We start from the raw sequence: 27,174 nt of genomic DNA on the forward strand, positions 1-27,174 counted from the left end.
CCCATTTTAGAGCTGCTTCACTTTACGGGACAAGGAGTACGTATCCAGAATATAACGTGAGGAGCGAGTAGATGGGACAGGGCCCAGGGGTGCAGTGAGGACGTGGAGGTGTCGGGGCGGTCCAGACAGCTGCTGTGGATCATTGTGAGTGGGTGCTTACTTACGGGACGGGGCAATGAACAGTTTGAGATTTTATGTCTGTTTTACAAGACGGTGAAAGTGTACAAGCCAGTTTGGATTGAGTTTGGGCCTGAGGGCCGAAGACGGGAGCAGCTGTACTATTTGAAAAGTCCCAATAGGAAAAAAGCAAAGTGGTTGGTGGGATTAAAATGACAACAATATACAAGTCGTATTATTATTTCAATTTCATAGAGACAGGCCCAAGATCGGGGAACCATAACCGTACTTTTTATCGCTGTCACAGTCGTGGTGGGCATATAAATGACTAGGCAGATTTTTCCATATAAAATCCAACAATCACTTTTCAAAAGTCTGGATGTGACTAAATGAGGGACTAAGTAAAAGAGTAATGCCAGCCAAAACATGATCTGTTTGGTTGAAATTAAAGCTTTCTGTCTCGTAAATAATTCTCCCATTAGCTTTTAGTGAAACATGAAGAAATAGCTGCCGATATCATGGGTTTTTTTCTGGGTCTGGGGTTTAAAAATGTAAAAATTATGTATTTTCCTCCCCCTACATGTTCCAGTAATATCCTAATGCAGGGGTCCTCAGACTTTTTTCTCTGGGGGCCACATTATTGTTCCTGACTGATGGGGGGGCGGACCGGGTTGGCTATAACATAGAATTGTATGACCCAGACCAAAATGCCTCATGGTGCCTCACAGTCGTCCCCACTACTATATCCACAAGATCAACGCTTGATTCAGGCACATATTTGTTTCACTGTAGTGGTTTGCAAAACCACTACATTTATTTTCAAATAAAACATCATTATGTATTGTGACCAAAGTAATATCTTCTTGCACTTGTATTGTGCTTTACAAGCCTGGGTCACAAGTTTCTCAAAGTACTGTAGTCATTATTCTCTCCACACTCTGTGGTAAGCTTCATTTACCACATGGCTATAATGTGTTTATATTCTGATCTCTTATGCAAGTGCCCTCATGTGGAATTATTTTTTCCATCCATCCATCCATTTTCTTCCGCTTTATCTGGGGACGGGTCGCGGGGGAAGCAGTCTCAGCAGAGATGCCCAGACTTCCCGATCCACGCACACCTCCTCCAGCTGTTCTGGGGGGACCCTGAGGTGACACCAGGCCAGCTCGGAGACATAGTCCCACCAGCGTGCCCTGGGCCTTCCACAAATTATTTTTTATTTATTCAAATTGCCCCCTAGTGGCTGGAATGAATAAACTGGTTCCATCCATCCATCCATTTTCTTCCGCTTTATCCGGGGCCGGGTCGCGGGGGCAGCAGTCTCAGCAGAGATGCCCAAACTTCCCAGTCCACGCACACCTCCTCCAGCTGTTCTGGGGGGACCCCGAGGCGACACCAGGCCAGCTCGGAGACATAGTTCCACCACCGTGTCCTGGGCCTTCCACGAGGCCTTGTCCCACTAGGACATGCCTGGAACACCTCCCGGGGAGGCGACCAGCAGGCATCCGGAACAGATGCCCTAGCCACCTCAGCTGGCTCCTTTCGACGTGAAGGAGCAGCGACTCTACTCCGAGCTCCTCCCGGGTAACTGAGCTCCTCACCCGATCTCGAAGGGTGCGCCCAGCCACCCTGCGAAGGAAACTCATTTTGGCCGCTTGTAGTCGCGATCTTGTCTTTTCGGTCATTACCCAAATCTCATGACCATAGGTGAGGGTGGGAACGTAGATCGATCGGTAAATCGAGAGCTTTGCCCTCCGACTCAGCTCCCTCTTCACCACGACAGACCGATACAGCGACCGCATCACTGCTGACGCCGCACCGATCCGTCTGTCGATCTCACGCTCCATCCGTCCCTCACTCGTGAACGAGACCCCGAGATACTTGAACTCCTCCACTTGAGGTAAGGACTCCCCACCGACCTGTAGAGGGGAAACCACCTTTTTCCGGTGGAGAACCATGGCCTCAGATTTGGAGGTGCTGATCCTCATCCCTGCCGCTACACACTCGGCTGCAAACCGCCCCAGCGCGTGCTGAAGGTCCTGGTTCGTTGAAGCCAACAGAACAACATCATCCGCAAACAGCAGAGATGAGACTCTGAGGCTCCCAAACCGGACACCCTCCGGCCCCTGGCTGCGCCTAGAAGTTCTGTCCATAAAAGTAATGAACAGAACCGGTGACAAAGTAAACTGGTTATTTAGTTAAAATATCCTAACTCCGCAAAGGAATGGGCTAGAGACTTTTTTTTTTTTTTTTGACATACTCAGGGATTTGTGCTTTACAAGTCGGGGGCCGGATTAAATCATCTTGCGGGCTGGATTTGGCCCACAAGCCGTAGTTTGAGGACCCCTGTCCTAATGTGTAGAATGAGCCCTGACCTGTTCACCACAACTGCCTCTAAAATCCTGCACTGTCACTCCAAAAGTTGTTACTTCGGATCCGAATTGCCGTCATGCACGAGCTTAATATAGAAGGTACAGTTACACGCATTACCAGAGGTGGCAGTAGTGAGTATAAAATGGCCATCTAGTTTTTTTAAGAGCACGGTCAACAGTAAACCATATGAATCAATTTAGCGTCCAACTCTGAGTGGCATTTGGAAATCTATACAACAATGTCGATGCAATCCATGTTATAATGCACTTTTTCGAAATAATTAATATCTAATCTAAATCCAGTCCGTACCTTGTTGAAGACCCAGATCTCTCCGTTGACTGTGGGGCGGGGGACTCCGTGGCCGTTGTAGTGGAACAGGACTCGCTCCTCTTTGGCGTTTCTTCTCAAAGACGTGCACAGCTTCTTCACCTCGTCCACCGTGGGGTCCAGGCTCTGCTTGTACCGCGCCTGAAGAAAAACAGCCAGGAAAAACACCATTTAACATTTATGGCCGAGATAAACCAGCGGCGGTGTGATCCTACAGCGCTGGACGAGCAACACAATGTCTGACATGAAATAATAATGCTGTATCCGTGTAATGCATTCAGAAACATTGAAGATTAATTCCTATGTTTCGGTTTATTTTTGTTAAGTTCGGCCACAGTGAACCAGTCGCACAGTGATTTACTAAGTTTTTGTGCTGCATACCCCTCCTGTTATTGGCAACATGTACCATGAACGCTCAGTTTGGAAAGTCAGAGGTTTGACCCGGCAACCCTCCAACTAGTGGACACAAACAACAATCATTCGGCAAATATTTTCATTTAATGGCAACATTTTGGACATGCTCCTAATAAGCCAGACACAGGAAGTGCTATTTCTGCATTGAGTAATCAAAGAATGGATTTGGATGAGGACCTAACCGATTTAAATCTCAAGTCTCACACTAAGTCTCAAAGTCCGTCCCTAGTTGGGCCTTTACACAAAAAACAAAAATTACAGAGTTAAAACACACATCATAATAATACAGTACAACACAATATAAACACTGGTCACATTTCTGACCTCTGATTAAAGAGTCGGTAACGCATGCTTATAATTTGCTTATATTATAAAATAGCGTAATAAGCAGTTTATTAACACATTTACAAGCATCTCGTTAGTGGCCTATTAACTTGAGCTTAGACAATCGTGTAATAAGCAGCTTATTAATATCTTTAATCATATTCTTAGTGGCCTATTAACAGTGTATCGATAATAGTTTAATAAGCGGCTTATTCATATCTTTAGAAGCATATTCTTCCTGTAATAAGTAGCTTACTAACTACTTATTAAATGTTTAAAAGCATTTATACCATGGTCTGGGTGAAGACTCGATTCTGATTGGCTGGTGGGTGCTAACAAGCGTGCATTATTTTCGTATAACCGCACACGTAGTCCGGTAGTTAAATCACTGGGATATCACTCCGCTGTGGGCGTCGCCATAGCAACGCATGACACAGCTGAATCAGATAAACATGTAATTAGTGACTGATAGGAACGTATGAGATGGATTTTGTTTAATTTCAACGTTTTTGGCCAAAACAAAATGTTTGATAAATGGGAAGTAGAGGAGAGTGAGCAGCTAGGTTAGCCTACTGTTAATAAAATATGAGCTTTACATTTCTATTGAAAACGGTTAAGGCATTATTCATCATTTTCAGGCATACATAAAATGATCCTGCATTTAAACATATTTGGCTGGACTAGTAAAGTCAATCATAAAAGTTTCAGTTCGTGGGACTCAGGTGTAAGCGACTCCACCGCAGCTGTTTCCATAAACAGTTGAGCTGGTTGAGCTAGCTTCAGGTTAAACAGCGTAAACGTTAAATAACTCCTGCCCACGAGTGCCGCACATCGGTGTTTACTTCCACGGAAAAGTGCCGGGTTAGTCCTGTTGTGTTGTGATTCTGGCGATGCAGCGTGTGCTTATGTTGTTTCGTTGCGCCTGACTGAGATCCTCGTAATAGCTGCGGAGAATGACTCGCTCTGAGACGAGCCTTCAGTGACCGGCTAATAACCCACATAAAATAGTCCCGGTGGTCTGGCATATTTAGTGACTTTAGTAAATGAAACAAATATTTATTATAAATGTTACGTTTGTGGGACCATGGTATAAGCGGATTAAACAACTCAGAGCCGTGTTTAAATCCTTACATAACTAGAAGACCATAATTTTGCTAATAGTGAAATAAGCAGCTTATTAATATGTTTATAACTGCATATAGGCATGTTACTAATGCTTATTAATATCTTATTAATATTAAACAAGCACACCTTAATATAAAGTGTTACCAAAAGTCTTTAAGTTTGTGTTTGAAAAGGACCCAGTTTGACGCTCCCTTCAGTTCAGTGGGGAAACAGGCTTGTACACAGTGTGGCTTTAATATCAGGAAAATCATCATATCCGCATGGTTTTAATATTCACTAATCAAATAAACATGCTGTACAAAAAACATCTAGTGATACAATATTAATCCAGAGAGTATTGCTTTCCCTCAAAGACTAAACAGTGCACATTCATCTTATTCAATGATGAAATTGTGGCATTGCAATGACTTCAGCATCACACAGCAACTAATGCCTAGGGGTCCTTGGAGGAAAAATAAAATCCAAGTCTCTTCAGAGAATAGAGTCCTTCTACAAAAGAGGATGTTACAAGTAACTAGCATCTTAAAGATTAACATTAACTGTGAACTGGAGTCAGTTCTGCAGTAAATCGACCGTGTGACTTCGCACCACACTTCATTTACCACGTGTCTCCATGAGAACAATTGCAGAGGCTAAACACAGAACGGACAGAGAGGAGTCACGAGGAGCTGAAAGACTTATTTTGTAACGTGTTCACCACTCGCAACGTCCAGCAGGGCCACGGATCATTAAAGATTAGGAGCTGAGCTAAATCAAATAGTCAATACAGAGAGCAGATTGTGTTCTACATCTCAAAACGTTACAAAACTGAAAACATGATGTGAAGCATGAGCGAAACACTCCAGAGCTGTTGAAATGTATACAGTGATAATATGGTTTTCTTTTTATTAAAAGAGCAACATATAAAAGGAATCAATAATCTACCAGATACAGTATAATCTAATAAAAAAACGATTATTTGTTATAGACGGGAAAATATTGAGTGAAAGAAGACAGAGTGGAGACAGACTTGTAAATAAAATGGTAAATGGTCACATTTACTGTATATAACGCCTTTACCGCTTAAAAGGGACTATGCAACTTGTCATTTTTATACTCGCTACTGCCACCTCAGGTCTTACACACAACTGCAGTTTCTATATTATAAGCTTGTGTGTGACAGTACTTTGGATCCAAATTAACAACTTTTGTGGCTTTTAGTGGCAGTTGTGGTGAACAGGTCTGGCCTCATTCTACACATTAGGACACTGCTGGAACATGTAGGGGAGGAAAATAAAATAGATAATCTTAACATTTTAAAACCCCATCTAGTCCCTGTAAGCACTCAAAGTGCTTTCAATCAATGAACCACTCACCCATTCATACACCAGTGTATGCACACTGGGGGCCAGGTGGGTGAAGTGTCTTGCCCAAGGACACAACAACAGTGGTCACCTGCGGGTTTCGAACTGCCGCCCCTTCGATCACTAAAAAAGCCGCTCTACTATCTTTATCATGGTTCAACCCTAAAACAAAATAGCAGTATCTGAATGTAGACAGGATTAAAAACCCTTTGGATGAAGACGTCTAAGAGTGTATGCAGATGATATCGCATAATGGCATAGAAACCAAATGAGAATCATCAAAAATGAGACAAAGTATATGATCACTATGGACTTTGAGATCAACCACAGTTGTTTATTATCTGTTTTGGTGATTGTTAAAGGAGTTGTTTTGGGAGACACTCAGTTCACGGCAGAAATACAACTTCTGCAACACTAGCATGTCGCAAAGTTTCCCTCAAAAGCAAAGTTATTTCGCACGTGCTCTACCGTGCAGAAGTACTCGAGTACAGCCCAGGGCCGCGTGCATTTGTAGTGTGTTCTCCTTGATCAAGTGGAGATGCTGCCGCGTGTGTGTGGATGGAGGGACAGAGAGGTGTCAGCTTGTTATGCAACAGCCATGGAGCGGTTCGAGCTCTGAATCATCCTCACACTCACCAAGGCCTCATGTTACATAAGCAAACAGGCTGCCTCCTGCTCAGCACCTCCAGTCACCCCAATAGCCACAGTCCAAGCTCACACACCGTCCTGGAAGCCCAACAGTTAGGGCAACGGGTGACATGAAGGGGTTTGGCCCATTCACAACAGATTTTGGATTAGGACCTAAGAGCACGTGCAATCTACCGGTATTTAAAAAAAAAGCCCTCAATAGTCGCAGTTAGCAAAATATCCATATCGCAGGAAGACACAAACAAATATAACCATTTTTTCTTCATTTGAAGGTCTATTTAATACAGCTGTGAAATAAATTGTGTAGTACAGAGGTCACTAAACGCCAAACCTTAGTCCGGATCCGGACCCACGCGCCAACCCGTCCAGACCCAAACCTTGGATACGAACTTTGGTCCCGACCGTGAGATGACCAGCTGCATGTGCTCTCCCCTCCCTCTATCTCTGACTGCAGAGCAGTAAACTCCAGCCCAGATGAACAGAAAGAGAAAGTCCCATCTCTGGGCTGTGAAACACTTTTTATATTGTTCAAAACGGCTGCGGAATTACTGAAATACAACTAAACCTGGACTAAAACCTGGGCTAAACCGGGACTAAGCCAGGACTAAACTAGGACTAAACCTCGACTAAACCATCAGTAAACCAGGACTAGGCCAGGACAAAAACAGGACTAAACCTCGACTTAACCTGGACTAAACTAGAACAAAACTGGGACTAAGCCAGGACTAAGCAAGGCTTAGAGTGTTGAACTGGGCAGAGTTATATACAGTATTTTTCCGCTGGTATCCCGTTGAAAAAGCAGCAAAACACTACAAAAACACTTAAAAAATGTGACAAATACGTTGTCGCAATACGGATGGCACACCGCCATCTTGGTCTGATACTCCACACCTTCAGGGAGCCTAAAAGGGCCTAATGGGGCCGACCAGCTCTCTCACCATGAAACTGGCCCAAAACATGACTCTGCCACCTCCTTACTGACGTCACAGCCTTGTTGGGACATTGTGGTCATTCACCAACCATTCACTACTCCATTGAGGTGACCATCCAGTGAACAAGACTCTTTGAAAATGAGTCCTCATGTATTTCTGAGCCCGTTGCAGCCGTTTCTGTTCATGAACATTCAATTAACCGTTTAGGGGAGGCCCGGATAGAAGGATTATGCACAACTGCAGCCTCTGGAGGGTCCTACACCTTGATGTTTGGGGGACTCCAGAGGCACCAGCAGCTTCAAATACCTGTATGCTGCTTTGTGGCATCTGTTCTCATAATCTGATGTGTTTGTCTGGCAGAAACCGTCCATATTGTGCCTTTATCTGCACAAAACGGAGTGTGCTCTGAATCATCCACAAATCTCTTATCAGTACGATGATTACACTTAATCTTTCATGAAATATCGAAAGTTTTCATACCTACACCAAGGCATTCAACTATTTCATGCTTTTCATCAGCAGAAAGTCCCATTTTCTTTCCCATATTGCTTGAAAATGATGATCTGCATAATAAAGTGGAACACCCTTTTTCAGTAGTTTTTCCCTTAACTGGGCTTAACCCGACAACTACTCATCCCAGGTCTCCTAGATTAATGTCAGTGATTCATAGAGCCCCAAGACACGATACCATCCATGAGTTTCATTATTATTATTGTTTTTTTTTTACCTTTTTGACACAAAAATCCAATTTGCATAATAATTTGGAACGCAGTGTATTGTGGTCTTCGAGGTGAAAAGTTTGAGAGTTACTGATCGGCTCCATTCTTCATTTTACCATTCTTAGTTTTTTGGTCTAAAATGGATTCCTCCCTCCTACGCAGATGCTTAATACAGAAAGGCATCTCAAAAGGCATGACCTCTTCTGTTCCTGTCAGGCGTTTTATTCCAAACCTCTTCAGAAAGGATATGGTTTCATTGACAGAAACTGAGTCATAACTTATGAGTAAAAATGTCTATTCAACCAACATATTTGAGCTTAGGCAATGCTATAGCCAATGACTAATCATCATACTATTGCAACAAAAAACTATCAAATCCACTCGACCAAATGCTTTGAAGATGACCATGGCCTGGGTCCTTTTGAGCCAAATAATAAAGAAATAGGAACATTCATGAATGCTGTGGCTGAAATACAAACTTCACACATTAAAGTCACATTAAAGTGAAAGCTCTTTTTTAATGAAAGCACTTTTAAATACCTATCCAGCCAGGTTAATTATCAAGTCCAAACAATCGCACCAGTTGGATTTCATTGATGATCGTGTCCTTCAATATGTAGAAGTGGGTAATGACTCATAACGACAAAAAGCGATGAAAAAATGTGTATGGCACTTCTAAGTTAAGAAATTACAACAAAGCGGTTATTGGAAATATACGGTTCATGATATCCCAGTATTTTATAAAGTCCAAAAACCCACCGAGTTAGTCCTATTTAACAAAAGCGTTGAAGGGTATGAGCTATATATGATAAACTGACCTTTTGACCTTTTTAGGCTAATCCTCATTAAAAACAAACCCGTAATTGTTTAAGTTCTGCTCAGTCTGAGGATTTCAGTCATGATTCTTAAAGATCCTTTATCAGACAAAATTTAGGCTTTCACAACTACTTAAATCCCGCCCTCCAGCACAGAACCTCTGGCCCCCAAGATGATTTTGAGAAATGAAATCGTTTGAAAGGTGAGACTCTAAGCTCTCCATAGGTGAAAACAGTTGAATTCTACGAGTCTCGGTTCCTGAGAAATCTAAGCTAAACAGAGGCTATAGCTTGGATCAAAATCATTGATTTTTTTTCTAGAAACTAGAGATATTTCGTTCTTTATGAAACACTCTCCTTTCTGATTAACTCATCTCTCCTCTCTAGACAGGCACTAATGTTATAGGAAGAAGCTAAATGCCAGGGCTGAGATCCACTTTTGTCACGATCCGATACGTATCACGATACTCAGGGGCCAATCAGACAACATTGTTGACACATTTTGAAACACTGCGTGTTATCGATCGCTTTTTTTTTTTTTATGGCATGTGCATTTAAACAGCCTGGTTCTCAGATTGAAGACTTTAACAGGATGTTTCTCGGCCATCCTTGGACCGATTGTAACCATTTAAAAACTCAGAAAAATGTAGAAATCTCAACTGTTTCGGTCCATGAGAAGCCGCTCTACTTTGTCAAACATGCTCCAGAGAGCGAGAGAGAAGTTTCGCCTCTACAGCTGTTTGCTACGCAACACTATGCCCCCTCGGACTAAAAGAAGAAAAGAAAAGACACGCAATAATACATATATGTCAAGATCTTGACTTTTCACAAGTTTTTGATCGTCATCTATTTCACTGCTGTTCATCACAGAGCTACCAAAATCACACATAAGGTGTATTAGAGTGTTTCGTAATTTAAATGCTTTCGTTTTTGGCACTCAATGTGTTAAAGTTCTCCAAAAAATGCTGAAAATGCTGTCAGTATTTTCAAATTTCCCGGGCAAAACACCACATTAGGTCATATATGATGCACAACACTGGCATTTGCAGAAAAACGTGCTTTACTTTGGGCTATAATCGTGAGGTTCGGCCCTTGGTGTTTTGACAGTGAAGAAAATCCGTCTTCCACTACGCAAACCTGCCTAACCCGCTCTAGATTGATATTATAAAATGCTATAAAGACCAACAGAGGGCTCAAGTCTGCCTTTTGTACCTCAATGAAAATGCACAAAGAAACTTGGTTAAAGGAATAGTTCACAGTTTTTCCATACTGAGATATGTTCTTACCTGAGCTTAGACGAGTTGATGCGTACCTGTCTGGTCTTTGTGCGTGCCCTCAGTTACGCAAAAAGACGAAAGATGTTGTTTGCATTTGGCCTCTCCCATTGTATCCCTATAGCTCCAAACGGGGTGAAGTTGGAAGCTACCACGCTCTTCCAAGGGCATGCACAAAGACCAGACAGGTACGTATCAACTCGTCTAAGCTCAGGTAAGAACATATCACAGTATGGAAGAACTGTGTGCCCTCAGTCACGCAAAAAGACCAACGATGTTTTTGGCACTGGCCTCTCCCAATGTATTCCTACAGCTCCAAACGGAGTGAAGTTAGAAGCGACCAAGCTCTTCCACGGGCACCCACAAAGACCAGACAGGTACGTATCAACTCGTCTAAGCTCAGGTAAGAACATATCTCAGTATGTAAAAACGGTGAACTATTCCTTTAACATGGGGAAGAGAGTTTGTCCATCTCCGTTCGACGTACACCGGAGTGTGGGCTGGCATCGTGAGAGTGAAAAGGATTAAATATGTCGGATTACTGAAACAATGCAAACCATTTGTCATGTAGCTGCGTCTACTCCTATCCATAGTCCCATTGTCCCTTTGCGTGCCGGAAATGATCGCCTGTTCATCGCCTGTCGCATTAAACATGACGGAAAAGCTCCATCAACAACCGGATGAGTCTGAATAACCGTAGGAGAGCAGTGCTACGGGACGGCTTGATTGAATTTTGTAATAACTGGATAAGAGTCGGTGTCTGCTGCATTGAGAAGGCCTGGCACTCACCTAAATGATATCAGGTGCCGCGGTTGACGCTCTTATATGGTGTGAAATCGGAGGCGGCTTGATGTGTAGCAGTCTTTCGGGAGGATATTTACGACGGAGGCAGGAGAGCAGACAGGTGCGACGAGTGTTTACCTGCTTGTAGCTGTAATTTCCCGTAAATCCCACTGGTGTTTTAGCAAATCTGTTCATTTACATTCAGGGCAGTAAATACAAGAGGCTCAAGCTGATAAGGGCAGTTTCATATTTATGAGGGAGACACCTGACAAATCTGGGTTTCGTCTGTTATGGAAAGTATTCATTATGAGCCAGGAGGGAATAGTTTTGCATTACTGGCCACACAGTAATAGAGTGGCGATCGGATGGAAATACAGTGGATTCTAAAGCTGTAATAACTAAGAAATTACAGGTAATACAAGGAAATAGGACAAATCATGGCAGTTTTCTGAACAAAATCCATTATCGATTTTTGTCCTGTCACTTGTTTGCATTGCCAACATTAAAGAGATTCAGAAAGAGGTCCCTTTGATCATGAATTACTTGGGATAGTTTTGCCACATATTGTATTGAATCTTTGTTGTGATTGACAAGGATATAGCTGACCTCTGGCGCAGATGTAATTTTCATCTCTGCTGTCGTAAGACCACAAGGCAACACAAACAAACTTTCAAGTTTAGTCTTTGCCCTCAGCATCCGTCTCAAAATATGCACCGTGCAAAAGAATAAAGTCAAGTACTTCATCCAAATATGGGATGATGGAAAACAAAGCTTGTGCAGTTTCTGGGTTTATACATGTTGTCTGTGTAAATGACTGTGTTTTTGGAGGGGAGCTCGCACTTAAAGGGAAACTTTGGGGCGGAACACTTGTATTTTTTGTTCACGCAGAGGCCTATTGTGTCTGTGTTCATGCGTTAAAAGATGTAGTTATTTGTTTTAAAGCAGTACTAAGTAACGTGTATACCTTAATAAATCCTTTTCGTAATCCCTGTGGGGGTAATACAAGTGTTTATGGGATGATTGGAGGGTCTTTCATCTCCCCCTGGTGTCTCTGGCCAGAAAACCATGTTTGCAACTTGACAGCCACCGGACCGGAGCAACCAATACACACTGATAGGATCACCAAGAAGAAGCTAACATGCGGGCTAACGTCACTTTAAACAGTATTTACAGCCAAGTTTGAGTGAAAAAAAATATTTCCATTGTATAATTGGATGTACAATATCCCTCTCTCTCTTCGCCTTTCCTGTCAGCATAGTATTTACTCTTCAAGACAATTAAGTTAAAAAATCGTAACTTGCTACGACACCTGCAGTTGCGCTTATGGCCTCTAGGGGCAAGAGTTACTTAGTACTGCTTTAATGAAGAAAAAAAAACTTGAGACAAGACATGGATGAAAAAAGTTGGATTTCTTTCTTCTATTTCTTGCAATATCTCCCAACTTTTATGAACATTGTACAGCCATTATAATTCAATATAAATTGTTGTGGCAACTCGAACATACAGTATCATGTCAGAAATAAAGACTTTTCTGACTGGTGCAAGGAAAAACACATGAATCCGAACCTCTCCAAAACCAAAGAAATGGTCATCTACTTTATTTACTTGGCCCGATTATTGAGAGAGTGGAGGAATGCAAATATTTAGGGGCAATTGTTAACCATAAACTGAACTCTAAAAGCAACACCGCATCGTCAAGAAGTGTCAACAGCATTTGTACTTCCTTCCCTGCCGATCAACAAGGCAAGTCTTCAGGTGTTGTGTAACAGTTTTATCCGGTCCACCCACACCTTTACCTCCTGGGATGGTTTGGCTCCCTGAGCGGAATGAACTCCCTGGTTCTGAAAACCAAACGGGCCATGTCCTCGTTTGTGCCCAAACATTTAAACGGACATTAAAGATGGCATCATGGCATGGGCTTCCCATTCTTTTAACTTAACAACAAAAAATCAAATGAAGTTCCTTTACGGGAAAAAATAAAGTTCTACGAATTGATTCTCCTCCTGGCCGGTTTGCCCTGAGACACTGGCTGAAGAATAGGTGTATCCAGACAACAAACGGATGCAACAAAAGTCTACAAATACATATACGTTTGTTTAATGTGGCGTCACGATTTCCGCTTCCAGGTCCTAGCAGATCGGCAAACATGCGAGAAAAAAACATTAAAAACTCCTTAAAACAACCATCAACATTTCTAAAACTCAACGGAGAGTTACTGAACCTACTTATTTTTCACACTCATTAGCTAAAAATGCCGCACCTACTGCTAAAAAAGTAATATTTACTAAAGTCGGTACTTCCGGGGTTAGCGTACCTGCTGCGCCGTCAGCATTTATCTCCGCTAACCCGGATGTAGCGATTTTGGTTTTATTACTTTTATAGCAGTAGGTACAGCTTTTTTGGCTAATTGGCCTGATAAATAATTATGTTCAGTAACTCTCTGTTGAGTTTCACAAATATTGATTGTGGTATGAAAGACTTTTTTTGTTTTTTGTTTCTCAAACATCTCAACATAGAGTCTGGTTCTTCTGTTTAATTCCAGTAATCTTCAGCAATCCCTGATGTACAGACAGTGGTTCACAAACATTCACATCAAAGTAAGATCTGAACCAGTCGTAAACAAGAGCTAAACCAGATTAAAAGTAAGAGTAAACCACACAAAGCAGGACAAGACATGACTCAAACTATGTCTCCAAATAACGCCAGAACTATAGTAGAGCCGCAGTAACACCTGTAGGAGCCAGAGTTTGACAACTGCTGGATACCAACACTTCATCATGTTTCCCCCATTTTCTTTTCCCATTATAAACAAAAGTGATGAAACAGCATTCGGAGGCCGCCTTGCCCAAACAGACAAGCCCCAAATTGGCTCTTAAGTCTTGCCTCTTGTTTAGCGCAGGCCTGGCCCCGTAAACTACCTCCGTCACATCCATCAAGGCCGCAGGAACTAAACTCTTGTTAAAAGGCATGTTCGGTGCCATTCATCACCGTGTCACTCCCCGTGCACCGCCAACCTTTTCAAACTACACTTAGCATTTAAGACGCAATTAAAACGCCCGAGGATGCCGTAAAAAGCCTTTCCAAGCGTCACAGGCTTGGCTCTAAATCAACGCATGAAGCGATACCTAATAGCTACGAATGCTGCTTATTTATGGACATTTCTTACAAACTTAGAAGACAAGAAATGTTGTTACGGCTTACAAGTAACACAGCAATGACAAGGCAGCTTAATAAATGCATACCTTTCATCTGACATGCTTTGAAAGAGAAGCTTGTGTGAGCTGGAAGATAAAAACTCAAATATCAAAGGGCATGTTGAGTTAGACAGCCGTCAAAGAGATGAGGAGAGCTAACCTTTGTATCTCTATCGTGTGGACCCGGCAGCCGCAACATGTGAACAACGCAAGAGTCTGATCCACGTGTCTCGCCAGGCAACAGGCAAAATCAATATTTTAAAACATGGTAACAATAAAAGGAGTCAGCACAACTTTGAGTCAGTGTGAGTGGAAAACTGAAGAACTTGTGGCTCAAATCACTTTTTCACAGAGATCACTTAAAGATCCTATAATATGCCTTATTCAGACTTTTAAAACTACTTTACTTAGCCTTGTTAGGCAAACAGGGATAGAAATATACAAACATGCTAAAGAAAAAAGGAAGTTTGACAAGATCAGATAAAGTTTGGTGAAGGAGGATATCGAGTTTGTGATGTATCGTGATATTTTGCGGAACGATACGACACTTTTCTATAGCAATATCGAGAATTTTGATGTCATGCTGCATATTAATGACCGGTGTCATGCATATTCAGGAGGTAGCTGTGCTCCACTGCTTTCACAGTTAATAGAGGCTCATAATGATCAGGAATTCAGTCCGAACTGTAGAGGGCAGCACTTGGACCAAACACTGTCACACAGATTGATGACTTTTAATGACAGTTTTTATAATCATAAACTAGATTAATTTGTGGTTGATTTATTCCTTTTTTAATTTAAATGTAAATAAAGTGATGCCACTGACAGATCGATGACCCATTTTCATTGAGTAAGCCGGAGATCATGCATTCACCTATTCATTTAAGAAAAAGGGGCACAATGAACATGAAGACATATGTAAATCATGAATAATATGTAGTATGTTAAAAAATTATGAATGTGAAGTAAATGGTAATGTTTTTATTCACTATATCGATTATCGTGGTATTGGCATATCGTAAGGTTATCGTAATCGTGAGGCTGAACGATATGGACAAAATTTCACATGTCGATATTCATGCCAGATATCTCAATATTGATACGACATAACTATGGGTTAGGTGAAAACTAAGCATTTTTCAGAGAAATAATAACATAATAATTCAAAAGAGTGACGTTTTATTGATGAAAATCTACATCGTTCATATCTTCTTTTTCATTAATATTTTGAATGTTTATATCTTGATATCAATACAATAGCTATATATCTTAGCCCTAATCGTGAGTCATGTATCGCGTATCGTATCGAGTTGTGAGGTATTGCCACCCCTAATGTGGCGTATATCGGCGTGAGGACTGGCGTTTTAAGAAGGGAAGAAGGAGAGCCTGAATAAATAGCATTACTGAAACATGAGATAATAAAATAAAACATCTCTCAGTATGTTTTTGATGACGTAACATTGTTAATATAAAAAAGTGTATTTGAGACTCCACTGAGAATTGAGAATGTGAACTAATGCAGACAGTTGCTGCGAACCCCAGCCAAATGGTGAACTTTAGGGATTTTTACAAATTTTTCGGTCGATCTGGACACTATACTTTTCTTTTCAATGCACAACCAGGTCAAATCCTTCCCTTGAGATCAGAGCTCTAGTTGTTAATTGTCCTTTTCCGAGTCCTTTCTTATTTAAGGTAACTTCCACATTTTCTTATTGGCTTTCGGAAAGCAAGACAAAGTTTTCGCAGCCTGTTCTGGGCTTATAAAACGGAAGGCGGCATAAATCTTATCATCCTTTTTTGCTACAGCATTAAGCCAGGCCTATTCCATTGCTCGTGAAAGCCCATCCAAAACAATGTGCGAGTGTGGGGGGCATTATGCAGAGGTATGACGTCAATGGTGACATATTTTGAGCCTCTCAGGTCAGAGGAGAGACAGACTGACAGCGGACTGCCACCGGTGATAATGACAACAGGGCAGACAGCGGCAGGAGCCAATAACACCTTTCAGCTCGATTTTATTGTGCACAGGAGGACGCAGGTGTACATCCAGAGAAACACTCCATTTGTCATCTCAAAGAAGTGTATTCTCCAAACGTCCAGCACTAAAATATAGGGAACAAATTAGCCAAATCAACTTTGTGTTTAAATGATGTTTCATGTGTTTGTTTCATTCAAACCTGTTAGAGTAAACCTATATTCAGCCCGTCTCCTCAAGAGCTCAAAACACTCCAGAACACTCCAAAGTCCAGCCGCTAATTGATCAAATTGCCTCCACTGCAAAGCATGACTTCACCCCAGAGGCAGAAACCAGGCATTTTGCGTGCACGGAAATTGAATGGGTTTCACTGACATTGTATGTTACAAAACGTCAAATATGTGCAAAGTTATTGAAAGAATGAGTAATGCATTCAGGATGTTAAAGCCCCAGTGAGCAATTCTACATGACTTTTTCCCCATAAGAAGGTAAGGCAGTGGTAAAACCTGCTTTTGCCCCTCTGCCCTCACCTACGCCCCTTACTCTCTCCTCACCTTGTGTGCTGCTCATTTCCAAGAAGAAGAAAAACACATGTAGCCAAACACTATTTTTTAAGTGCATTAAGTGTTAATACTTTTGAAAATATGGCTTATTCAAATATATAACATCAGTTTCAAGTAACAATAATCCTTTTATTTCAGTAAAGCAGCAATTTAATGAAGAAATGTTGGGCAGAAAAGTTATTTTGAGTAGATTTTCTTAAACTACTGACAGAAAGTGACATAGATAGAGGTAAAGTTCCCCAGCAGTTTGACTCATTTCTCATTGACATAACACGGTCGGCACGGCAACAGTTTAAAATTGTTTGCGTCTATCTAGGTCACTTCCTGTCCAAAAAGGAAGTAAAACTATAAACATCAAAAAAATGGTCGGACAAAAGAAAGCTGGGTAAAAAATGTTTATATACAATTGTGTTAACTATGTTTTAACAAAAAATAGTGTCTAATGTGTCATATAGATACAGACAGTATCTCTGGAATCGTCCATATATGGTCATGTTTGAAAACAGTTAAGGGGGAAAACAATTTGGAGAAAAATCTAAACTTTTTAACAAATGCTGAATTATGAACATAGTTTTCTACTAAATAATGATACAAAGACATGGAGAGGAGCAAAGTGGTTCAACAGCCCATTAATACATAAAAAACGGAGAATGCTAACTTGATGCTACATGTTAGCATCGGGCTAATGCTAGCGGTTAGCTAGCACGAGCTACAACTGCCGTTTTTTCACTTGTACTGAACAATCTGCTGTGAGAAAAATCCATATGGGCCCAATTCACACTTGACTTTATGTGATAAATAAGTTCATATTCCACCAGAAAATGGCTTAAAAGAGTGAAAAATTGTGTTTCTCTAAAGATTCTATTTTCCCCCTCGGCGAAGCCACGCCCCCTTCTATGACGAGATGCCGTCTGTATCTATGCACTTCAACTCCTATTGCCATGTTGGTCTGGATTTTCGTTGGCATTTAGAAAATCAAAGCTCCATGACTCACAACTACAGTAATAGTGCATAAGTCTTATATGGGGCGACAGTGGCGCAGATAGTAGAGCGGGTCGTCTCATGATTGGACGGTCGGGGGTTCGAATCCCGGCTTCTGCAGGTGCAGACTGTCGTGTCCTTGGGCAAGACACTTCGCCCAATGCCTATGTGTGAGTGGTCGGTGGTGGTCAGAGGGACCATTGGAGGAGATGTGAGCAGCCTCGCTTCTGTCAGTCTACAAAGGCAGCTTACCACCATCAGCATGGAGTGAATGAACCCCCCTCCCTTTCATGTGTGAAGCCCTTTGGGTGTGACTTGTGTCATATGAAAAGCGCTATACAAATAAGTCACTTCCCCTTATATCTTACATCTGTTGAACGCCTCAAAAGCAGGCACTTATCCGCTGCATGGACAAAAAAAATGACATAATATGAGATAATGGGCTATGAAAGTAAAGAAAATGAGATTTCAACTGCAACTGAACTGGTAGATGAGGTGCTTTTTCAGTTCACAATCTTTAATAACCTTCCTTCATAATGCTAAATCCATGGCGGTGTTTGCGCACTAACCGTAGCTGCTTCATACATTTCCACATTGCTCTTACGAGTTTCAACAGAAAGCGGATATTGAAAAAGGTAGCACCATTGTTGTTATGGGTTTGGATAAGGCCTTGAATAAACCCTCGGTGAATTAGATCATCATGAATAAATAAGGATTTTGTTGGAACGGTGCAAAAAGCAGCATTCATCATTCAAAAAGAAAAACAAGGACGGATAGAAATTTTTCATTAGCAGGGGTTTTCAAATCAAAGTCAACCTTCACAATTTTCTTTTGTTTTTGCTTTAATTCTGCACCGCAGTTAAATTAAAATGAGCTGACTATACCTTAATTTCCGCTTTTCTTTTCAACAGCAAGTCATTATTTTTAACATATGGTTTTGAATGTGAAGCAAAAAGTATAACATATCTATAATATTTTCAAATATCTGTATCTGCAGTTGTGTTCATTTGAGTAATCTTTGAATCTTCCCTGGTGACATTGGAGCCGTGTAGCATTCCTATCTAAAAAAAAAAAGTAAGACAGTGAGTAAGATATGTTTGAGATTATCATCAAATACCAGCAAAAAGAATAATACCCAAAGAAATTCTACGACAGACATCAAGAATCCATTTCTTTTACTGTCTCTAACAAAGTGCTGCCAGACAAAACACCTGTTGTTCTTTCCCGGCGAGGTTCAACGGGTTCACACCTTCAAAACGAACAGAAGGGGGCGCACAAGCTGTCACTTCACTGGTGACAGAGGCCCCGCTGAGGCCAGAGTCCGGACTGAGTCAGATCCCAGCAGGTCCAAAAAAACGCCACGTCACCTCCCCATCCTGCCGTTGCACCTGCCACTTCAGTGCCCTCATGTGCACTTCAGATGATCGACTGTTTGTGCTGGTGATGATTTTGATTCTATGAGTTTGCGTTCATATGATGTCACTCTAACAGGGAAAACTTTTCTGACACAAGTGCCACAATGAGTTTGAGAACTTGCCAGAAGGAGAGCGAAGAAGGGGGCGTGGCCACGCTGAGGGGAAAAACAGAATATTTTTCACTCTTTTTAGCCATTTTTCCGGTGAAATATGAACTCCGGGTCGGAGTTCATATTTGGAACTCATATTTCATATTTGGATGTTTATTCACAGCAGATTGTTCAATAGAAGCGAAACGGCAGTCGTAGCTAGCGTTAGCATTAGCACGATGCTGAAGTGAAGCATCATGTTAGCTTTCTCCATTATTTATGTAATTATGGGCTGTTGAACCACTTTGCTCCTCTTCATGTCTTCAGTGTTTCCCCTACCATTATTTTGACAGGGCGGGCCGCCCCACCATTAGCGCCCCCCACCCTGTCAGGACAATAGCCTTTTGTTATGCAGCGCTAATCTCCGATCGATAAAACAAGCGCCTTTACAAAATACGTTCCACAAATCCATTCCGGGTTTTGTTTTATGACACACTACGCTGTCCGTGTTTTGCGCTAAAGTGCCGTGCGGCAGATCCAGGCCACACGGTCGTGTTTATTTGGAGCTGCACCAAAAAACATTGGAGAAACGGGGGCAGAAAGAGGAGCTGCCGCTACAGTGTGAGCAAGTTTAACTAGAGATTACAATAAGATTTACATTAAAAGCCCTTTGGCACAACTGCATGTTGTGTCTACAACAGTTGTGTTTAGGCAAAGCTGTTAACATTATCTGTTCCACATCAGTCACTGAAGTGAGCTCTGATATTGTAAGTCCTGAATTTAGCCTTACGCTGATTTTGGTTCCTCCAGGCCTATTACATGTGTCCTATTAGATTATAAACTGTGGAACTCACTGATAAATATTGAATATGAATATAAAGAAAATCCGTCATCGCCATCGCCTCATAGGGCATAAACCCATCCTTCAGCAGCAACATACTGTATATGTTTCACAAAGTCCCACAAATGGAAAGAGTTGCAAGTCTCAAACTTTTCACTTTTCAAGACAGTTCTTCAAATGTCCTGATGTGCCTCATATGTCCCTGGGTTGAAGTCGAGCCTGACGAGAACAAGAGCAGCCGGTACTGAAAGCTGACTAAGTGATGGCGTTTATGTAACAGGCCCAAATGGCTATGTATGTTCAAACACGCTGTAAGGACACATGAAGCATTGCAGCGCAGACTTCTCATCACTAAACTTTCTGACTCATGTCATCATACACTTCAGTGGACTATGAGGACTTGAAAAGTGTGGGTGTTTATTCACTTACATATGCCACTTTTAAAGCAAACTTCAAATTGAAAACATCTGTCTTCAAGTTCAGTAGAGTGTTTTGGTTATTCTACGTTTCTACATACGCAACGTTCCTCTCCCTGTTCTCGTTTTTGAATGAAACTCAAAAAAAACAACCAAGTGGAAAACATGTACTTCAGTTGTTCTCTAGCGATTGTTTCCTGTTGCCTTCAGTGTTACAGTAGACGAGTGAATTGCAACAGGTAGCAGGTCCAAACAACGTGTCTGTCTCCCACTCCACCTTCCCCTCAGCTCCAATCAGCAGCTCAACTCATTTCAAGCCTCCTACAGCGACAGCGGCTTCAGTCTGAGATTGAGGAGAGACCCCCGCAGCTGAGAGCGCCACTCGCCTTCAGCACAAAGACAAGCCCAGGCACCACAAATCGCACTCTCTCTGTGTGGATTCAAGCAAAAAGTCTGAACTGAATCAAACTGCGTTCTAAACTAATCTATAATCTATCACTTTAACTGCTAACTTCTGGAACAATCATTGATATTGTAACCAGAGACTAGGGCTGGGTACCGTTACATTTTCTCCGATACCAATACTTTAACGATGCCTTAATGATACTTTTTTCGATATCCATCCATCCATCCATCCATCCATCCATCCATCCATCCACCCTTATGCCAAAATATTTGTTATCTAGGATCAGCAAACACAACAATGAGGTGCGGAAGATATCTACAATAATGGGTTAGTTTCTGATGTCTAGAAATGTGTGATCATTTGGGAATAATTTGGGGGAAAATGGGAGAAATTGTGGCAAACTTGGAAATTAATTGGGGGGAATAGAAGGGATATTATTAGTAAAAATGAGAGGAAAAAATAGAGAAAACATGAAAAAATTGGGACGAAAAGAAGAAAAAATGGCGTTAAAAAATTAGGAAAATTGGGTGGTCATTGGGCAAAAAAAAAAAAAAAAAAGATAGCGGGAAAAATCATTTATTTGAGCTGAAACAACCAAGTAACTTCCTTTAATTCTGTTCCTGGACCAACAGCATCAAAACCTGGATCTATTTTCTTGTTTATCAGCTAAACACATGAGACCTACACTTTTCTTCTTCTGAGACACTGAAGAGGCACCAAGAGCCCCCACACCTGCAGCTCAGAGGAGGTGTCACAAGAGGAGCTACAGGAAACAAAAAGGGACAAACGAGGAGATGGTGAAAGACTGCTGTGGAGCGGAGGGAGCTGTGCGGGAGGAGGGGGAGCTGACCAGTGCAGGACACCACGCTCTGAAACAGGGACTGACACCTGAACACTATTTCGTTGTATGCTTGTACAATGACAATAAGCACCTATACTTAAGTTTTCTAATAGATTTAATTGAATGATTAAAAAATTACAAGATGAAGTCAGGATCCAGGCAGAGTGACAAATATACTGTATGTCGCACCGGCACGTTCTATTACTGAAAATTTCCCTGGAAAGTCAAGTGTGTTTTCAAATGACAATAACTATACTTACCACTTAAAGGGACTATACAGAGTTCAAAAATGTTAAAATTAAGTATTTTCCTCCCCCTACATGTTCCAACAATGTCCTAATGTGTCCTAATCATGCACAAGCTTAATATAGAAGCTGCAGTTACACGTATGACCCGAGGTGGCAGTAGTGAGTATAAAATGGCTAACTTGCATCTAGCCCCTTTAATAATACAATAATGAGATCATTTCACTTTCATCTATGCAGACTTTTGTATTATATGGACAGATCTTGTTGCCGTTAGCGATACCTGTAACCTCTTGTCTAAGCAGCCTGTTTTATAGTCAGTGTTCACCAGAAAAAGAATTAGTTGATAATAATCCGATTAATAGTTCCGGCTCGGGACATGTTTACTGTCACGCTGAGGAATAACCCCATCCTTCACACACTTCGGGACGTTAAAGTCACGGCAATCTCCCGTTCATTACCCCGGGTTTGTTGAATGAATTTGTGTGGCATAAACAGCCAGGTGACGCAGGCTGTTCCCTCACACTGCATCATACCAGAAATGATGTCAGCAGCAGGTAAAGCAGCAGCAATTTATCAGTGCTAGATTTTCAGGCAAACACATTACCTTCACGCTGCGCTAAAGTCCCACAGCGGTCTGTCTGCACGCTGACGGAAAACAGCAAAGTCAAGAGGCGCTACTGTCTATGAAAAACAACGGAAACATCTTAATTATGGATTTTGTTATAGTGAAGAGGTTTCAAAAAGGGAGTAAATGTATGTGTTCAAATTATATTGTGTAAAATGTCGCTTGAATGTGTTTAGTTGACAAATGCATACACAAAAAATGAAATACTGATACATTTTAAGTGTATTAATTTACCTTATTTATTCACTTAATTCAAAGGTGAAAAATATGGAAAATATATACAACAAAACTGTGTCAATGCAGCTTGAATGAAAAGGAGCATAAAAAAGAGCATGCTTATATCCCTTTAGTTAAAGTAAACATTTTGTGCTTTTTATTGAATCTATTTAAAATTGTTACTTACAATTTGTGGTTTTTTTTTAAATGATAGCACGATATATTTAGCCTCTTACCGAACCAGTTCGGCTTTACCCAAATCCAAAAGCTTGAAAAAAAAAAAAAAGCCACAAAAATGTGACAAAAATGTAAGAAAAAAGTGACAAAAAAGTGACAAAAATGTAAGAAAAAAATGTGACAAAAATGTGACAAAAATGTAAGAAAAAAAGTGACAAAAATGGAAGAAAAAAGTGACAAAAATGTAAGAAAAAAATGACAAAAAAGCGACAATTTTAAAACAAAAAAGCCGCAAAATGTGACAAAAAAAAGAGATGAAAAAGGTAGAAATGTGTGGCAAAAAAGGCATTTTTAAAAAGTGACGACAACACAGCAACAACGTGAGGGAGAAGATCCATTGAGATGAGTTTTATAGGTCTTAGCTTTCAAATGAGGCGCTACTTTGGGCCTATAGGCCAATGTGATGTTTTAGATTTGGGTAAAGCTGAACTGGAGAAAATGCACTCTGTCACAGCGGGGGTTAAGAGGTTGACTACAAGTGAAGTGAAATTTCAGAGACCCATCAGCATAAGTTTCTTTATCCTGAAACCAGAAAATCCCCAAAACATGGGCTTCTTGTTGGTGAAAAACATGGACCGTCTTCAAGAATTAACTCAACATGGTTTTGGGTTTCAAGCCTAAAAGTAAAATGCCGGTCAGCGCTCCCCGTTTAGTCCAGTCGTAACTGATCCACCTCGGGCTGAAAATAGCTGCTTCTTGCGAACACAGCTTTGAGGATCCACCAGATGTTACCCACACCCAAACACTGGGCCCTCTCTCGTGTCACGCTAGACCCACAGAGGATGTCGGTGGGGTCTGGTCTGGTCTGGTCTGCGGGTCCCTTGGGTCTTTTGGAGTAAGTCTTGGGTTTCGTGGGACGGTCTCGCAGCCTCACTGGCCTCATTTCCAAGTCGCTATCGATCGCATTACTGCTTATAATAACTCCAGCCGGACGCCGAGGGGTGTCACCAGACATATTTATAACTCGATCAATATCTGTGCATTGACTGTGCAGCGGGATGGCCCATACGGTCTCTGGGATATGTGTCCTTTGCTAGTTTTTTCCCCCATCCAATCTCCAAGCTGCATCCTGACGGTGTACCATTACAACAACTATCATTACCACCACAATTACTGACGACAACTACCAGACAAATGATGACAGCTCATTTAGTCCTCCATTTTGTTTCTTGGAATAACTGCAGGATATTATCGCACAATCTTGTTTGCTCCCCCCAAATCATTGCGACCTTTCCACAGCAAAGGCTTTCCTCGATTAATTCCATACCCAGGTCTTTCCCTGCCCTCACTGCCGTACACAGACATAACTACAGGTCGTAATAAGGCGCAGACGATCTATAGGAGAAAGGGAGTAAATAGCACTTGTAATTATGGTGAGTAATGCTGGAAAGGCTATACGCGCTTTAAATCGCTGCACATATGGCTGTCACGTGAGCACTCCCCACTTTGATTAATGAACTAACTGTGTTCCTTTCCTTGATGTGAAAACGCGAGCCTTCAGGGCACCCGAGCCCATTGAGAATGCATGAAAATGACCTTATTGCGGTGCCTATACAAACCATCATCCCTCTCTCCTCCTCCTACGGGCAAAAGCAGCTCTTGAGGTATTTTCTATGCACACGTGCCTTTGTTCCTGGAAATCTCTGGAAGGCATTTGTCACTAAAACTGTCCATCTCGTTCCCTGAATCCGACCTATTAGCCGGTTTGGATGTAGGAATTGTGTTGTGAGCGATGGGTTTGAGAGCTCTCCATTGAAGTAATAGAAGTTGCACAAGAGGCTCCATTCATATCGAATTAGGCTTAATGACGCTGAGACAGAAGCACTGGATTGTTTTATTAGATTGGCCGTGTGCTGTGCTTGGGAAAGAGGATGGAGCAGGAAACTGCATTTGAAGGAACACACATTAACCAGTGGTGGCAGAACTAAAAGGAAAAGAAAAACAACGTAAAATCGACTTTTTAGAGCATTTTACCCAGTCATTTTTGGATCTTTGCTACTCTGGCATCACGGCAGCAGCTCTAAGAAGTCAAGTGTATCCTGGAAATCCTCTCATCACCTCTCAATCTGTAGCTAAACTTAATCCTTTCAATGTGGACTAAAAACACAACAGCAACAGAAGGACACTGTCGTTTTTTTCTTGTAAAACAGCTGCGCAGCAAAGGGGAGCAAGAGGAGGGGGTGGGAGGGGTGTATGAGGAGATCATGTGAAAATCAGAAGGCGAAACTACTGGATAATTTGCTTAATCTTTTTTAGATCAATATTGCATGCGCTAACCAATAAACTAAGATGATACAGATGACTTTGAGATCATTACCAAATACCTGCAAATAGCATAATGCCCCCTTTAAATCCACTTTCCTATTAGTCCTGGTTTTGACTGAGACCATTTTGTATATACGTAAGTGACAAACCGATTTTGGGACAATAGAGGTTGGCATACGTCCTTCAAAGTAAGAAAGTCCTAGGTTTGATTTAGGGATGCATTGATCCGATACTGGTATCAGATATCGGAGACGATGCTGGAAAAAAAAACATATGGGGTATAGGCTACAAACATCCGATACTGACCCGATACTTGTTTTGGTTCTCACCAATTTAAAAACATTCACTTGGAAGAATTTGATTGTTGAGCAAACGTTTTTTCGATGCCGCGCAAAATGCCGTGGCTAGCAACAGTATGCTTATGCTAGCTGCAGCATGCTAAGGCTAATGTCAACTACTCAAAACTAGGACAGAAATTATAATTAGATCACCTAACAAAATACAGTAACCACTGCTGGAGTGGCCAAGTGTTTGCATTCTAGTTAATGAAATGCTGTTAAAGAATAACTAATATAACATAGGCTATTTGTAATGCACATGCTAAAATGATCTGATCACTTTATATGAGTTGTTGATTTTAATGTTACCTAATAGCCTGTCTTACACCCAAGGATATTGAGTGTAGAAAAGTCCAGTGATCCTTGTGTAATGTTTTCGCATTAGTTTATTATATAATTGATATGCAACATCTCGTTTGCAAAGATCAGACTTCATTGAAAAGAGGGACATCGACTTTTTTTACTCACAGTCGCCACTTTAAGAAAGTCTCTTGGTATCGGTTAACATCGGATAACGGCAAATACTCAAATCCCCAGTATCACTATCAGTATCTGAAGCAGAAAAGCTGGATTGGTGCATCTCTAGGTTGATTCCTGGACCACATTGGGAATTTCTGAGGGGAGTCTATGTGATCTGCATGTTCCTCTGTGTGCTACAGTGTCAGTGTTGCATAAAGCCGATAACATAGAATCTGTTCATCACATGGTCATCTCATTCTGTGCAGGTTTCAACGGCACGTGTAGTTTCAAATGTTACTCACTCATTTTTGATTGCATGAGTCACGAGCGAAAATGAGAGAACTTGACCTCTGCCCACACACAGCAGCCACCGAGCGACACGCAGCGAAATGGAGCTCAAAATGCATCCAAGCAGAAGAGACGAGGAAGTGAGAGCGCTGATGCGAACGCGACACATGCACCAGCACGGCAGAGCTGAATAACAATGGCATGTGCAGTTACCAAACATGCACCTATAATCCAGCACAAACAAAGCAAACTGCATGATGCTGATCGGCTATAACGCTTCTCTGTGTTCACACAATCTTTGGGGATTAATCGTGGGTCCATATCGGATCTTCACACAGATGTCGTCAATAATTTCCACCTGCCCGGTTAGTGCGCACCTTGCACATCCCAGAATAATTACCCACCATATTGACAATTTTACGACATGAACAGTAAATAGTCCACCATCAGCATCACAGAATATCTTACCGTAAAATGTTTATGTGTGGAAATGTGCCAATAAAATCCAGCTTCCAATATAGCAATTGATTTGGGAAGTCAAAATATCTTTATTCCTTCACATTATTTTCCCATGGAATGAATG

At 41.5% G+C, this 27,174-nt stretch overlaps 1 protein-coding gene across 5 annotated transcripts in view; it reads right to left on the bottom strand.

The window, feature by feature from the left end:
- rptor (regulatory associated protein of MTOR, complex 1) overlaps positions 1-27,174 on the bottom strand; it is a 298,884-nt gene that overhangs the window by 216,462 nt on the left and 55,248 nt on the right. For all 5 annotated transcript variants that reach the window (XM_079553276.1, XM_079553279.1, XM_079553277.1 and 2 more), the window contains exon 5: positions 2,800-2,958. In XM_079553276.1, coding sequence (XP_079409402.1) covers positions 2,800-2,958 — 159 coding nt within the window. The remainder of the gene's footprint in view (positions 1-2,799; positions 2,959-27,174) is intronic.

The sequence above is a fragment of the Gobius niger genome (genome assembly GCF_951799975.1).
Source record: "Gobius niger genome assembly, chromosome: 3".
Lineage (NCBI taxonomy): Eukaryota > Metazoa > Chordata > Actinopteri > Gobiiformes > Gobiidae > Gobius > Gobius niger.